The 16,515-nt window shown below is 45.6% G+C and overlaps 1 protein-coding gene across 5 annotated transcripts in view; it reads right to left on the bottom strand.

Annotated features, from left to right (window-relative positions):
* Nucleotides 1-16,515, bottom strand: part of SIN3A (SIN3 transcription regulator family member A) — a 43,655-nt gene that overhangs the window by 13,144 nt on the left and 13,996 nt on the right. For all 5 annotated transcript variants that reach the window (XM_053272665.1, XM_053272670.1, XM_053272666.1 and 2 more), the window contains exons 3-13: nucleotides 15,425-15,601; nucleotides 14,337-14,443; nucleotides 13,079-13,361; nucleotides 10,608-10,856; nucleotides 9,188-9,340; nucleotides 8,231-8,389; nucleotides 5,350-5,430; nucleotides 3,287-3,405; nucleotides 2,138-2,348; nucleotides 1,371-1,487; nucleotides 575-813 (exon numbers count right to left, since the gene is read on the bottom strand). In XM_053272665.1, coding sequence (XP_053128640.1) covers nucleotides 575-813; nucleotides 1,371-1,487; nucleotides 2,138-2,348; nucleotides 3,287-3,405; nucleotides 5,350-5,430; nucleotides 8,231-8,389; nucleotides 9,188-9,340; nucleotides 10,608-10,856; nucleotides 13,079-13,361; nucleotides 14,337-14,443; nucleotides 15,425-15,601 — 1,895 coding nt within the window. The remainder of the gene's footprint in view (nucleotides 1-574; nucleotides 814-1,370; nucleotides 1,488-2,137; nucleotides 2,349-3,286; nucleotides 3,406-5,349; nucleotides 5,431-8,230; nucleotides 8,390-9,187; nucleotides 9,341-10,607; nucleotides 10,857-13,078; nucleotides 13,362-14,336; nucleotides 14,444-15,424; nucleotides 15,602-16,515) is intronic.

Below are 16,515 nucleotides of genomic sequence, written 5' to 3'. Positions count from 1 at the left end.
ACTTTGCCATTTTCTCACTGCCTGCTACAATCCATGGAGAGGGGGGTGCTTTTCAAGTAGGACCCCATTATTAATGATTGATTATTACTAATTTACATAGCACCATCAATGAGCATAGTGCTTTGCCGAGTAGAAGATAGACCCCCTGCCCCAAAGAGTTTACAATCCAAAGCTCAATGCAGGGTAGATGCCAGAAGAAGTGAGGGGGAAATGGAGGTAAGAGGTAAGCATGTGCATTTATTTCAGTACACGGACAGGTTTAGTTACAGCAGAATAGGAAGAAAGGCTTCATGGAAAAGGTGAGTTCCAGGAGGGGTCTGAAGGAAGTAACCTTTTGGCGATGTTTTTTCCTCCAGGAAAAAACCTCCTAAACCTCCTTTTTCCTCCTTAAACACAAGCAGCAGGATTCCATCTATAGTTGTATAGCAAAACAGAAACTTTGCTACGCAGTCGTAAGAGAGATGGAAATATTGAGTCAGCCGTTCACCAGCCGTGACATCTTTTAGGCTACAAACAACACTTGAGAACAGGAGGCAAGGGAGGAGGGCATACCACCTGAAGATGTGAGCGTTACCTTTTCAATACAATGGGTACTGCAACCGCCGGGTTTTTCCTAAGTCCATCAATGATGTCAGCTGCCTTGTCTGCATATATCCTCTGCAGTGCCTTGCGGTGGATAACTTCTGAGGACCCACCCAAGGTGTTGTCCAGCCGGAATTTGGCTTGCTCTTCAGCAGATAAGCGGGACAGTTTCTTCTGTATCGTCTCTAGGACTCTGATGGTTGCCAGATTGGTCTCCAAGACAACGTCCAGCTGAAAGGGGAAAAACACACCTTCCCTGTAGCTATAACCATGTCCAAATGAGGGTGGTGGGTTGTTTTTTTTGCTTTTAAAAAAAGTGTCTAGTATACATGGGCGAGTGGCAGCAAACCTGCGCAGGGCTTTGGCTTGGCTGCACTTGGCCCTGACAGAGCCAAGGAGTGAGGTTTTGCCACTGCTGCCTGTAAGAAGGGTCAGGCTGATATTCCCGGGGGCAGGGGGGCGGTGGAGGCAGGCACTGGGGCTGTGCTGCCGTGAGAGGGAGCTTCAAGGCTAATGAGGATGAGGTGGCTATCCAGTTCCCTAGGCAACGAACCCCCCCACACCAACCCCGGCATCACCAAGGATGGCAGCGACATTAACATGCCAGATCACCTGCAGGAAGGAAGATATTGCTGTGAAGTCTAACAAGCAGTAAAGGAGACTTTCCCAACAGTCTCCTGAGTGTATTTGTGTCGATATCAAGGCCATTCAATGTCCAGCTGCTTCCTTGGGCAGATGAACCCAGCCATTATGCTTCCCAAAGGACCGATTAATCCTGTTGTAGCTACCTCAAATCGTTCATCCTCGCATCGGTAGATGTGCTCTTCATACTGTGTCTTCTTAGAGCTCACAAACGTGGAGTCCTCAGACCAAGAAGGAAATGAGACCCAGGTGTCATTCAAAACCTTAGGAGGGAAGAAGAAGAAAATGTGTGTCTTCACAAGATGCTCTTCCATGATCTACAGAGTTATTATGGGCACACAGCCGTGTATATATGCAATGTATTTTATTGAACCCCAGACAGACATTTTCATTCAAATATGCAGAAATAGACACTTCAGACTGCAAACAGGGAATTGCACAGTCCAATTAACGTTGGACCAAATATTTCACTGTCACACTGAAAAACATCTGCTTTCAAGAACGGAGAATTATTTGCTGACTAGAAGTCTCCCCCACCCCATAAAACTCTATTTTTGTTTTTGGAGCATCACTCAGAGCATCACTTCCCATAATGCACTTGCGCTTCTCACACTCACTAAGGTCACATGTCCCCCAATTGTGAGATTTGTCCCTCCAAGAAGTTCCTCACCAGAATTCCCTTTCAGAGAAGAGTCCATGTGCCCTACATGCCCCGTTTGAAGCTGCTCACATTCTGGATCCCAGAAACTGGAAATCTCCAGCTAACTCACAGTGGGATGGTTTGTTTTTTCACCAGAGTCATTCCAATTTTTGTTGCTAAAGATCTCCCTTCTGCCTCAGTCCTGTTGTTCCAGGGACTCCCCCATCCTCACTCACAGCACCCGACTCCTCCAATATGAAAAACGGTCCCTACCTCCTTACACAACGGAGTCCGACCTGTGCACTTGGGCTGCTGGTAACTCTTTGGCAAGGCTCGGTAGCTGGAGCCCAGCCTCTTACAAGAGGCATAGTCTATTTCCATTGCTATCCCCTCTGTAGCCCGTTCCTTCGGAAACGTCTCCATGTGTGCAGACTCTTTGTAGCCTAGGAAGTTTTTAAACCAAGTAAATAGCTCTGGGAATTTCCTAAGAAGAGGAGATGTGGTAGAGTTAGAGAAATTATTAGAAAAATAACCCACTGGTTAAAGAGAGACGGTCAGACGTATTTTACCAAAGAACTGAACCTTTAAAAGCCAATTAAAATGTGGGCCAGGAAGTTCCCCATTTAAATCCTGCATCAGCTATGAACTTGCTTGGTGGACTAGATTATTTATCTTCCAACCTCGTCAACCCCTCCCAGTTGCAATATGGGAACAGGATTGCTGGCCTACCATCCAGGATTGCAAGGATTATTAAAAACATGTACCCGATACATATGGAACTGTCTAAAGCACAATATAATGAAATGATACATGGCATCAGTGGACATTAAACTGAATCCTCACTTTATTGTGATGGTACCCTCCCAGAGTCTATGTGGAAGAAACTTAAAGTAAAGGCAAACCACTGGTTCACACAGTTGTTCACATGCCTGTCAGCTGCAACTCCCCTACAGATTAAAACTACACAGGAGTAGTCGTAACAGCAGTGAAGTGCCACTGCTGATTTGATAATTTTTATTTACAGCAGGAAATTTACCAGGGTTACCCCAGAATACCCTTGAGACTTTTTTCCCTGTGCAAATTCGGCCTGCATTCCCCAACAGCATCTACAGGGGTTGCTGTACCAAGAGCATTTCCCCTATTTTGGAGACATCTTTCTATTCTAAAAGTATTATAATGGGACTATCATTAAGTGCGTTAAGGCACAAGACCAGATGAACACATATGAAGAACATATTTTCCAGCCCAGATTGATCTCTACAAGAGAAAGTTATGTATTGTAGCAACCACAAAGGATTCAGAATTCACCTTTGTAGTCTCGAAAGCAAAGGCTTCAATAATATGGAGTTTAATGAGGGTTTTATTGCCTTTCGCTGACCTACCCACAAAATATATCAAGACCGATTCACTTTTGCTGCTTACCCCAAAAATGGAGAAACCAGCTGTACAAGTTCAGCTCGGGATATCACCTCCTGATTAAAAATTACTAGGCAACGAAGGAAATTCTCATACGCTTCGGTGCTGCGCAGAGCTTTGCGGACCTTTACATACAAGTTGGAAGAGATAGAGATCATTAGCAAACCATGGAAAAAGATTTGTGTGTGTGTGTAGCATCCACATTCAATACAACACCCAGTTACCATTCTGAACTAGGCAAATGACTGTCTAGAAACATAGGAAGCTGCCTTATATAGAGTCAAACTATTGATCCATCTAGCTCAGGATTGTCTACACTGAAAGGCAGCAGCTCTCCAAGGTTTCAGGCAGGAGTCTCTCCCAGCCCTACCTGCAGATATTGTCAGGGATTGAACCCGGGACCATCAGCTTACAAAGCAGAGGCTCTTCCACTGAGCTAACACCCTGTCCCTTAAAGGAAACCTCTGAGGTTAGCTGCGGAACAGGAAGGCTGCTGTCAGCTTCAGAGGTTTCAAAACAACGCTGAGGCTCTTTTTTTCCAGAATGCTGCTAAGGGAGGTGAGGGTTCCAAGTTCCCTCCCTGGGACCTCCAGATAGGGCTGAGAGAGACTCCTGCCTGTAACCTTGGGGAAGCCGCTGCCAGTCTGGGTAGACAATACTAAGCTAGATGGACCAAGGGTGTGACTGGGTAGAAGGCAACTTCCTACATTCCAAATGGCCATAGGGATGCAATGAATTTCTGAATCCCATGCATTCCTATGGCCTTTTGGAAGGAACCAGGGCTTTTCAATGGGCATTCCTTGTCATTCATTTTAGTACATTCCCTAGAGCAGGGATTCTCAACATTGGGTCTCCAGATGTTATTGGACTTCAGCTCCCATAATCCCCAGCCCCAGGGGCCTTTGGTTGGGAGTTATGGGAGTTGAAGTCCAATAACATCTGGGGACCCAACGCTGAGTATCCCTGCCCTAGAGCACCTGCTTTTCAGGAAGTTTTTCCTAGTTTCCCTCCCTGGTATCTTGGGAACCTGGGACCTTCTGCATGCAAACAGATGCTCTGCTGCTGAGCTACAGCCCCATCCCTTAAAGGTAATATCTTACAACAGACAGCGATCACAGGGAGTCCTCCATCCAAATGCAAACCAGGGCAGACCCTGCTTAGCAAAGGTGACAGTTTGTGCTCACTGTTGCAAGACCAGCTCTCCTACAAAGGGAAGGAGGGAGAGGCACAGAATGTGCCAAAGACCCGTAATGGGGTCCCTGTTTTTTGAGGCTGGGTAACTGAATGTGCTGCTCTTTACTTTCTCCCATTCAAATGGTGAAGAGTTGCTTACAAGAAAGGCTAAAGAGGTGCACCCTGGGGCAATAATGCAGACGGGACCTGCCTCCCCCACAGCTATTTACTTGTTCTACATAACCAAATAGGAGCCACTGAGAACAATGCCAATTCTGTCGATACAGATCTAAACCTTTATCGACATAGGCCTGTTTGGACATTCCTTGGGAGCTCAGTGACTATGGGTGAGGGTGCACAATTATATAAAGGTTGGGTGGGAGGAGAAGAAGTCACCCATACTAGATGGCCAGATAAATGGATGAGTGGGATTTCATGCACATTCACTCAGAAGCAAGTCCCACAGAGCTTAATGGGGTTTATTCCCGCCTGATGTGCATAGGATTTAGGGGTGTGCACGAACCAAAAAATCATGGTTTGGCCTGAATTCTCTTTTATACGTTTACATACGAACACGCGCGCGCACACACGCACACACACAGGCTGCCTGTTCCTAGCCAAACCAGTCCGTCCAAACTGGGATCGCAGACCAAACCGCCCCCCTCCCCGCCCCCCCCCCCCCGGTTCGGTCCACAATCGTGCCGCTGAACTGGCCTGGTTTGAGTCAAACTGGTTTGGTGCCAAACCATTCGTGCACACCCCTAATAGGATTGTAGCCTCCACACCCCTAATAGGATTGTAGCCTCAAATTCTTAAATAAATGTTGTGGGCTCCACTTGGAAACTAGCACCACAAAATAATTCCTTCAAAGCCACCCATTTATAATGTTGCTTCACCTTGTCAAAGAACAAAGACTCTGTCCCATGCTTGCTGGCTTCTGGCAGTGGCTCCTTCAGATTAAGTAGCTTTGGTTTCTTCTGCACAAAGAGCAAATTGCAAGAGAGTTTTTTAAAATTATGCCAACATCTACTGCAACATGTTTTGCTTAACTAACATATTTGTATACTGCTCAAAACACAAGTCTCTGGGCTTTTGAGTTCATTGTGCCACCATGCAAGTGAGCAACAGGACTGGAATAGGCAAACACTCTTGCTTTGATAGACTTTATTTTGTCACTGAAGGCAGGCATGACACAGGTAGGCACAACTGTTTACTTTAAATTTAAAAAACCAATAACCAGCCAACTTCTCACTTGCTCACTACCACTTATTACGTGTCTACCCTGCCTTTCTTCAGAATAGATTAAGGCAGCACACACAGTGTTTCCTGGTGGTTTCCCATCCAGTTCCTGATCAAAACCTGACCTGCTTAGCTTCAGGAGATGGCTGCATCATTTGCCTTCAGACCATAACCCTGCCCTACCCGAAAAGCCATGAAGTACAGACATATTCTCCTCTACTGAGATTGCTTGTGCTGCTCTGTATCCCTTTCCTAGTTAATGGTGAATTAGTAACAGTTGCATGTGAAATAAACTACAGTATCCATCAGCTACAGGTGTTGCTTGTTCTTCAGTGATTTCTTACATTTTCATTCAAAACCATCATTAGTATTTAACTGTATGGAGCAGCTCGGGTTAGAAGTGCGCAAGAGGGGTATAAAACTGAGGGGGGATTTTAGACTCCCTCCCTCTGCTGCCCCCATCGACAGCCAACCCACTAAATCCACAGAAGAGTGAAGAGAGTTCACCCCAGTCCTCCTCCTCTATTTCCCTCTCGTAAGCCCCATATAAAGGCTCTTGCAGCATCCCCCTGAGATAAACCCCTTCCTCTTTCAGGAAAACTCTTTGACCACCTATAAGACAGCATGCCTTATGCTCTCCCCTGCAGCCCTGCAACATTATGAAATCACAGGACCAATTTCACACCCTGCACCCATAAAAGCTTGCCAGCAGCTTCTTAGCAGCTTGCGACGCACCAATTCTGCACTCAAGATGTACACCTGAAGAGGATGGATTCAAAAGCACTAGACGTGACTCCAGCAGGATCTGAGCTAGCCATACTCTGCCATTCCAGCCTAAAATTAGAGCTGGTGTGTCTGTGTAAATAAGCCGAACATAAGAGCCAGCTAGTGATTGCTGCTGTGAGTGAGTCCCACTGTTCTTATCTTGTATATGTTTGGGCTTTCTTGTCACTTGCACTCTGTGTCCTTTTGCCCCCATTGTTTACAAACATACACACACACACACACACACACACACACACACAGTATATACACACAGATCTACCTGTCAAGTGAGCAAAACACTTTGTATATCTGGCATAAGTACGGAAGAACATTAGTGGGGTTGTGGATTGTCACTTGCCTTATCTGTGCTTGCCTGCTGCAACCTGGTGTTCCCCTCACCCATCCTCAAGAGTCTTCAAAAGCCACCTGCTCCAGAGTGTGGGGCTTAGGACTGTAGTTTGCCAAGGACAAAGCGGGCTCTAGTTTAAGAACGCTTACGCCACAGTAGCCCTTAAGGTAGAGGTTCTCAAACTTGGATCCCCAGCTATTGCTGAACTACAAATCCCATCATTCCCAGCCACAATGGCCAAAGAGATATGGGGGAAGATTGGGGGCCACCATATGATCTGGGCCTATGGTTTTCGGATTTTACAATGGAGACACGTACCCCTTTAAGATACTGGTATGAAGAATAGTGAGGCACCTACATCTGGAAATTTAGGGTAAGTAGCTTCAGGATTACTGGGCTCTTTGTATAATAGTACATGACTTGCAGCTGCTTCGATTACCTTAATGAATAGAGCCAGGTAGAGCATATAATTTGGGAGTAGTAGCAGAGGCAGAATAGAAGGAGGACGACTACTCTACTTGGTACTATATTATATGAAATACGTGAGCAGGATCTCTTTAGAGATGCCTGCATTTTTTGGAAATGCTTCGAACATACCTATGACTGAGATCTATATTTGGGGGTTGTAGTTTAGATTTATGACATATTTGGGGAAAGTTTTATTTGACTTTAACTACAGTTTGCATCCCAAAAGCTATTCATATTTTGTATGCAGATATTGGCTGTATTTATACATTGTTTTTATATCAACGTTATGTGTGTGTTAGCCCTATTTCGGGTTTTATAATTTTGTGTATTTGTGGATTTTATTGAATGTTTTGGTGACTAGCAAGAAATCAGGGATTTTTCTATCACTGCCACTAAAGGAGGCCAACAGATAGCCAAAATGTGTGTGGCTTGTGGGACACTTCTTTGGACTGGACTTCATTCGTCCAGAGCTTCATAGGAAGATTTAATCAGGACCCTTCTCCAACATCAGCCATTTGATGATGACTTGAGGTTTATTGTATAAGTTTATGTATGGTTCATAGTGAATTTTATTATCTCTTGTATGTGAAGTCTATGAGATCTGTTTTATCGAAGTTATGGTTTTATAATGTATTTTGTATAAAAGATTAAATACAGATTTGTACATGAGGATTTAGATCCTATTTGGGGTTCTTCACGTATCATTGCCATCTTTTGGGAACCTTTATAAGGTTTGGTTAATATACAGTTGTAGTTCAACAACATCTGTGGACCCAGGGGCTTGAGGACCTCTGCCTTAAGGTGCCCCAGGAAGCTTTGCTGCTTTTGCAGCCATGGACTCACATGGCAATCCCTCTGGAATTAGTTACCAATTCGCAAAAAATCATGTTGTGTCTATTCTTGGAAGGCCCCTTTCTGACATTTAAGAGCTGATGAAGTCGGTGGTGGATTCTCACCTTCACGGGAGGGGTTGTCCCAGCTGTGGCATGCCGCCGGATCTGGCAGCCATTCTGGTTGGGCCTTTGCTGCTTGCTGTTGAGCTGGGGCTTCTTGACTGTGCCCCCATGGTCATTTCTCACAGACTCCACTTTTTCTGCCGTGGTCTTGCTTAACAGCTGAATTGAAAGAATCACATACAAATCCGTTATCGACCCCAGTATCTCATACCCAACAAGAGCATGGGAACACACTTTAATAGGGACTAATATCATCACATATTTGACAATCACCCGGACATGGGACTGAGCATTCAGAAAACCAGATATAGAGAGGGCCTGGGCAACAAAGGGCGGGGGGGGGGGGGACACACAGTCCCCATCACCCCAAAACACTTTTTCGAATGCAATTCTCCAATACAAATCCACACTCAAAAAATGAAATTGCAGGAAGAACATGTTATGCAAGTATTGGGGGAAAACTCCACTTCCTACAGGAACAGAATGGGAGACAAAATAATGCCCAAGCAGTTGTGGCAAAAAAACAAACAACAACTTACAAGTTATATAAGGATGAAAAGGTTGACAAGAATTTAGGAAGCTTGTGGGAAACTGATTAAATTTATCCAATACTGGCAAAATAAGGCACATTCCTCACAAAAAATTAGATATGTTTCACATGTTGTGATAGTATCAACACATTTGGAATGTTGTGTTAAAAATTATTGTTAAGATTCTATACAAAATTATATGTGGATCCAAGTTTGTTTGTAAAAAAAAAACCCTTAATATAAATTTTAAAAAGTAAACTCAAACAGAATCTTAAAATTGCAGAGCCTGAAAAAAGCAGGTTCCATTTCTACCCAAACATGTAACTCGTACACCAATATCGTACAAGTTTCAATGTGCTAAAGAGGCAGCCCAAGAAGCATCCTGACAGAGCTACCCTGTGGGTAAGAGCATAAGGAGCCAACTCACCACAGAGCTGTTGGCATCTGGCAAGAACTGCCCAAACTCCGAGAGCAAGTCCTCCTGGTTCTTGAAGAGGCGGGCCACCTGGGCATACACCTCCTGTTCTGTCAGCGCTGGGGTGTAGTTGCCTCCGGCCTCCTTGGCATTCCGCTGCTCTTTCTGTTAGGGGAGAGAAGGGAACATCCAAGACAAAGAAACCAACAACTGCTCTCTCCAGCCTCCCTGCTCTCTGGCAAAGGAGCACACTCCTTAGACAATCCTCTCTAGACTCTGACAACTGCAACAACTATCAGCTGCTTACTAATATCCCCGTCTTGGGTAAGGTCCTCAAAAGTGGGCTGTGACAATCCATTGTCCTGGCAGGTTACCTAGATCCATTTCAATTTGACTTCAGGCTGGTTTTGGTACAGACCAAAAACGAAGAAATCCCGTGTCAGACCAATGCATAAAAGTCTGAAGAATACAATGGACTATATCTATCTATCTATCTTATTAAGCCTCTTTATAGGTTTTGGTACAGAGCCTGCTTTGGTTGCCTTGATGGAAGACCTATGTCAGGATGGCGACAAGAAGAGTGTCACCCTTGCTCACCGACTGGTCCTCTTGGCAGTCTTCAATGCCACCGGCATTGGCATCCTTGCCAAACAGGCTCTCTTGGTTAGGGAATGGAGGCACTGTGTTTCAGTGGTTCCATTTCTAGATGGGTCACTTTCAAGTAGTAATGCTGCGCGGAAACATCTGGCCACATAGCATCGGCCTTACACAGCCCCACAAGGGTCCATCTTGTTTGCTATGCTTTTTAAACTTCTGTGGTTTTTTTAAATTCTCCCACGGTGGCTCCATCTTGTGCCTACTTTGCTATCTTTTGCATGGCCTTTTGGCAAAGGCCACCTTATTCTACAAGGCTTGTAATGATTAATCTTGTGATTTTACTGCAGTTAGTTTTAACCTCTGTTTAGATTTAATAGTTTGGTTTTTGTTATTGAGAGTTACTCAGAGGAAGGGTGGCAAAGAAACTGTACAAATCATATATGTTTTAAAATCACAGTACCTAGTTCAAGTGTTCAGCACATGAAATGTTTTGTTCCTGGAAGGACACTAAGAGAAGCACAGCTGGCCATCTTGTGTGTGTCTGTATGCCCCCCGCCTTCATAAATGACTGCATGAAATGTTTTCAAACATCACTTTTGAAAGAGTTACTGGACTGCAGGCACAGGAAGATGGAAGGAAAATCGACTTTGCAATGCTAGCTCACAAAACCTGGCAGATAGTCAACTGCTTGTTGTTGCCTCCCGACACATTAATAATTGTGCCCTCCACTTCCCACGCCACTTTCCTCCCCCCACAATATCAGAACAGAGTCCTCACCAAACAAGATACAGAACAAGAACACAGGATCTTCAGACTTGCAAAGCTGCCCACTAACCTGATAGGTATGGAGGATCTCCAAGAAAGCTTTGTAAATGTCTGGCTGTCCCTGGAAACGATTCTTTATCTTGTTGACATAGTTGATGGCATGATTAAACTCAACCGGCTGATTATTCTGGAGGGACGGTGTGGTTCCAAGGGAGATTGTCACAGGCGTGTGGGGCTGCACCGGTGGCGAGCGAGGGGACGCGTACGGGAGCGGGGGAGTCTGTTGGCTGGTTGGCGTATGCGTCTGCAGCTGGGATGGCTGAGGAAGAGGAAGCAAGCACAGGCTTAATCAATGCACTCTGAGTCTCTCTCCAGGCTCCACTCCAATCCCAAGGGGCAGACCATTATAACTCAAGAACATGGGATCCATTACCTACCTGCAAGCAGCAGGAACCGGGGCTCTTCAGAAGCAATGTCTTTTTACAGCCTGAGCAGGTTTACTCAGAAGTCAGTCCCACGAGGTTCAGTGGGACTTGCTGCTTGGTAGGTGTGTTTAGGATTGCACTCTTAATAAAGCCAGTACAAGATTCAAGGACCCAAACAGCTCAATTCAAGCATTACTCAAAGAGTGCCAGGGCTCCTTGTTCAATATAAATAACGCAGCTTAAGGCATCACAGCAGCCTTTTTCAGATGTTCCCTCCACATGTTCATGGGAGAACATACAGCCCCTTACCCACTTCTGGTGACTGAGTGGGGGTCAAGGGTGAAAGCCCACTCCCCCTCTGCACACTATTAGTTAAAAGTATTTATATCCCACCCCTTCAGTAAAATACTGCTCAGGGTAGCTCACAACAGTAAAACAACAAAACAAGAATTTAACACAATGAAAACAAACCCAATTAAAATTTTAAAAAACCATCAGACATGAAGGACCATGGTGAAGCTCTTCACACTCAGTGAATGCATGGAGAAACATCTGAAAAGGGCTACACTCTCACTGCTGTTCTGCAGAATCTGGACAGTCCAATGGCCTAGGCTGCAGTCCTATGTATGCTCACCTAGGAGTAAGTCCCACTGAAATGTATTCAGGGTTTGGGGGGAGATCAGAGTCTTGGCTAAAACCAGTCAAGGGCGGTACCATGTACCATTAAGGACGGTAGGTCCATAAGGTAGAGCGGGACACAGACCTCTGACCTGTGGGGGCACCATCCACAAGCAAGCTCCGCTGAGCAAGCCCTATACACACACATTTGCCTGATCCATGGGCAAGTTGTGGATCTCTGAGCCTCTGTGTTCAACTACAAAATGGGACTTTATACCTAGGAATGCTGGTCCCACCCCCTTGTGGGTCACTATTTTGCACCCGATTCCAATAGGTGGATCTTAGGAACAAACTCTATACCGAGTCAGACCGCTAGTACAATTCTGGTCACCACATCTAAAAAAGGATATTGTAGAACTGGAAAAGGTGCAGAAGAGGGCAACCAAGATGATCAGGGGCCTAGAGCACCTTTCTTATGAGCCAAGACTACAACACCTGGGGCTATTTAGTTTAGAAAAAAGATGACTGTGGGGAGACATGATAGAGGTCTATAAAATCATGCATGGTGTGGAGAAAGTGGATAGAGAGAAATTCTTCTCCCTCTCACATAACACTAGAACCAGGGGTCATCCCATGAAATTGATTGCCGGGAAATCTAGGACAAAAAAACGGAAGTACTTTTTCGCAGCACGCGTGATCCACTTGTGGAACTCTCTGCCACAGGATGTGGTGACAGCCAACAACCTGGATGGCTTTAAGAGGGGTTTGGATAACGTCATGGAGGAGAGGTCTATCATCGGCTACTAGTCTGAGGGCTATAGGCCACCTCCAGCCTCAAAGGCAGGATGCCTCTGAGTACCAGTTGCAGGGGAGTAACAGCAGGAGAGAGGTCATGCCCTCAACTCCTGCCTGCGGCTTCCAGCGGCATCTGGAGGGCCACTGTATGAAGCAGGATGCTGGACTAGATGGGCTTCCTTAGGCCTGATCCAGCAGGGCTGTTCTTATGTCCATCTAGTCCAGTATTGTCTACACTGACTGGAAGCAGCTCTCTAGGATTTCAGGCAAGAGTCTTTCCCTACCTGGAGATTCCGCCAGGGTATCGCCCTACCTGGAGATTCCGCCAGGGTATCTCTACTACATCTGCTATTACAAAGAGTTATATAGCTCTTTTCAACAACAGCTCTCAGAGTGGTTTACATAAAATAAACCAAAAAACAAGACTGTTCTCAGTCCCAAAAGCGCTCGCAGTCTAAAAAGAAACACCAAGTAGATACCAGCAACAGCCGCCAGCGGGGCAGAGAAAGTTGCTCTTCCCCTGCTAGATGTAAGAGAATCGCCACTTTTAAAAGGCACCTCTTTGCTCTGCATGCAAGGCAGATGGGTCTACCTCTGGGCTCTAGCTCCATCCCCATCTCCAGGTTCTAGTGAAAAACAAAGTAGACCCCCGGAAGTCTGAAACCCGCCCCCCGCCCCACAACCTGTTTTACTTGGCCTTTACCTTGTTGATCTTGGCAGGCGGTGGCTGTGGAGCTGGCTGTGCTGGCGTCGGAGCGGACTGTGCGGATGGCTGAGATGGATGCTGAGGCTGGGGCTGAGGCTGGGGCTGGAGGCCGTGGGTGGGAATCTGGTGGACCTGCCCTGGTGTCGTTACATTCACCATGTCGTTAGTCTGCACTTCGATTTTGTAGCCAGGGGGCAGGAAAGTGTTGAAACCCATAATCAAATCAGGGTGGCCTTTGAACAGCTGAGAAACCCGGCTGATCACTCCTGGAGTGTCAATGCTATAGAAGAGAGAGACCGTGAGGGAGGGGGTGTTGAGGGTTGTAAAAAAAAGAAAGAAAGAAAGGAAAACCAGCCTCCTTTTGTGGGCTTATTTCTGCAATTTCAGGTATGCATAAAGACTTGAAGAGACTGCCACCAAAACCTATGCCTTAAGGCTGCTAGCAATCCAACCAGCATATTCCTAGACACTATGTAATCCTATTAAAACACAAGCTGTTGAAGCAAATCAAGTATTGACACAACATGTGGACACCAGTATGTGACATATTTGCACAAATCAGGGTATGCTACATGATGGGCTTTCCAAATTATTCCTTATAGAGGCCTTCTGCAATTGCCTCTGTTGAGATGATCAGGGCAACTATGGAAGGTAGACAGAGAAGCAAAAAACAGGCAAATAAATAGGACTGGGGCGGTTGGGGTAAATTAGAGAAACTAAAGCAACAAAACAGGCAGGTTCAGGGATACAGCCATGGAGTCCTCAACACCAACTCTTGATGCCAGCAGCTTATTCCTAAGTGTCAAACGACACATTATGTTAAATGTATAGTTTGTCCCTTAAGTGCTTTTGGGAGGTGAGGTGCAGGGAGCAGCATTAAAGGAACCTTTAACTCTTTTCCTCCATGATGGTCCCAACTGCTCGGTGAGCCTTCCCCTCCACTCCCAAGGCTATTTCCCCCAAGAAGAAAGCTCCCATCAGCACCAACAGGAGCTTCCTTCTCTAGGGGAAACAGAAGTCATGGAGACACAATCTAGCCTTCCTCCCTTGCTTGAACGCTGGAGCCAATAAAAACAAAGACAGACAAATCTGGTACACAAATTTGTCCCAAGCGAACTTAGCTAGAAGCCAGCAAGGCAAGGTTTAAACATAATCAGAAATCTGAAGATGACCTTACCAAAAAAAAAAAAAAAAAAAAGCCACACACAACCCAAAGAACCATCCATTAAAAACAAAGCACACTGCAGGTTGTTACCTTTGAGATTTGAATTCCTTCATTATGTCCAAGAAGTCATTGTAGACTTGAGGCTGGCTACCAAATTGCAGCTTCACTTGGTCAAGGTAGGAGAGGGCATCTTCCACCTGGGGCCAAAACCAAACAAGTTTAAAGCACCTCTTTCTGCAGTATTATCTTCCTTTCTGCCTGTGAAAACACCTTTGGCATCTTGAGCTACAAATAAGCAGCAAACAAGCTGTAATATCTTCACACTGGTCAGGTCATTACTCCGAAGGGCAATCCTGCACTGTTTATACAAACCCTTATGTAGAAGCATCGTCAGGCAAAGCAGCAGCATTATCAGCCGAAGCAAATGCTACAGGCGGTGCTATTGCACACAGAACAGGAGCAGGGAGGAAGGGCGGCGGGAAGACTACTTGACCACATTTTCTTCTTGTAAATTGTTTTTGGTGCTGTGCATTTTGCTGGAATGGCTCCCCGTGAGAAAGAAGTCTATCTCAAGGAAATCTGGGTGCTTGACTCCACATCAAGCGAACGTTGGCAAAGTGTGACCATACATGCAAGTGAAATGTCTGGTGAACTGGCCCACTAACACAAACCCCTTAGGTAGCAGGTTCCTGTGCACATTAATAATATACTGGATCACAACCAATATTTGCCCCTTTGACCAAGGGAGGAGAAATAATAGTAATATAATAAGAAAGCACAAATACACTACGGATTGGTTGGTTTTCAGAGGGCAGGGTATACATATTTTAAACATTTAAAAAAAGTTTGCCTTGAGCCAACAGTGAAGCTCGATCATTGCCTAAAGAGCAAGGTGAGAAATGGTTGCAGTTATCTGTCTATCTACCAAATTTGTACACTGCCCCAAACTTTCACCTCTGGGTGGTTAACAATAGCATAAAACAAGTTAAAAACATATACAAAAACTAAAAATAATTTAGCAATTTAAAAACAAACCAGAAATTAAAACCTAAAAACTTAGGAAGCTGAGAAAGCTTAGGCGAAAAGATGGGTTTTCAAGTGTTTTTTGAAAATTGCCACAGAGATGGGGAGGATCGTATCAGTTAGAAGAGAGCAAGCCAGTCTCTATCGGCTCTTACCTTCAGCCTCTGGAACTGCTGCTGGCCTTGCACGGGTGCTGCTGGCGGGGTGGGGTGAGCATGACTCGGGACCACCTGGCTCCCATGAGGCTGGACCGGGGTGGGGTGGTGATGCCCACTGTGGACAGCTGCTAGGGCAGGCCCATGACTGCTGGAGCTCTGTGGCACAGTGGACACCTGAGAGAGAAAGGAAAGACGAGCAGCTGGGGTGAGGCTTTAGCAGAGCCTGGGAGGTCCCAGAAAAGTGCTCTACAATTCATCTGCGGGAGGAGAGAGGGGGAAAAGCTGAATGATTCAGAGGGGAAATCTGGCCAAGTCCACAAGGTACAGACTTCAGGGAAACTTGTGCGGCTTTGTTTTGAAATTTTGCTATGGATTACAGGGAGGACATTCAGGGAACCTTGATTAAGTGACTTGGGGATTTCCATAGGGAAAGGTCTGGAGAATCTCTTGATTAGTTTATGCAGGGTGGCTGAGAAGTGGGCCAGCCTTGCCTGTATTGTGACTACCAGTAGCTTTGAACGTTTTAGCTAATCTATTGACTGGATGACAGCAGTCGCCCAGAGGGGGACAGCACCTTGATGAGATTTTGGAAATACCTAGGATTCCTTTTAATCACTGCCCCACCTCTTTGCTGGGCCTTCTGACCTGCATGCCAGAAATCTCTCGAGCCAAAAGGAAGGGGTGCTACGGGCTTGCACTCTGTAAAGGTAAAGTGTGCCATCAAGTTGATTCCGACTCCTGGCATGCACACAGCCCTGTGGTTTTCTTTATTAGAATACAGGACTAGTTTATCATTGCCTCCTCCTGCGCAGTGTGAGAGGATGCCTTTCAGCATCTTCCTATATCGCTGCTGCTCGATATAGTACCAGTGGGGATTCGAACCAGCAACCTTCTGCTTGTTAGTCAAGCATTTCCTCATTGTGCCACTTTATTCATTTCCAAAAAGCTGCTTTTCTGTAACCATGTGGCTGCTAAGCAGTGTTCCCTGTAACAGGGATTCCCAGATGTTAACTACAACTCCCATAATCCCCAGGCAGTGGCTAAAAGATTATGGGAATTGTAGATCTACAAATAACATCTGCAGGAGA

Source organism: Hemicordylus capensis, chromosome 10 (assembly GCF_027244095.1).
Source record: "Hemicordylus capensis ecotype Gifberg chromosome 10, rHemCap1.1.pri, whole genome shotgun sequence".
Taxonomy (NCBI): Eukaryota; Metazoa; Chordata; class Lepidosauria; order Squamata; family Cordylidae; genus Hemicordylus; species Hemicordylus capensis.
This window is presented reverse-complemented; position numbering and strand designations above follow the sequence as displayed.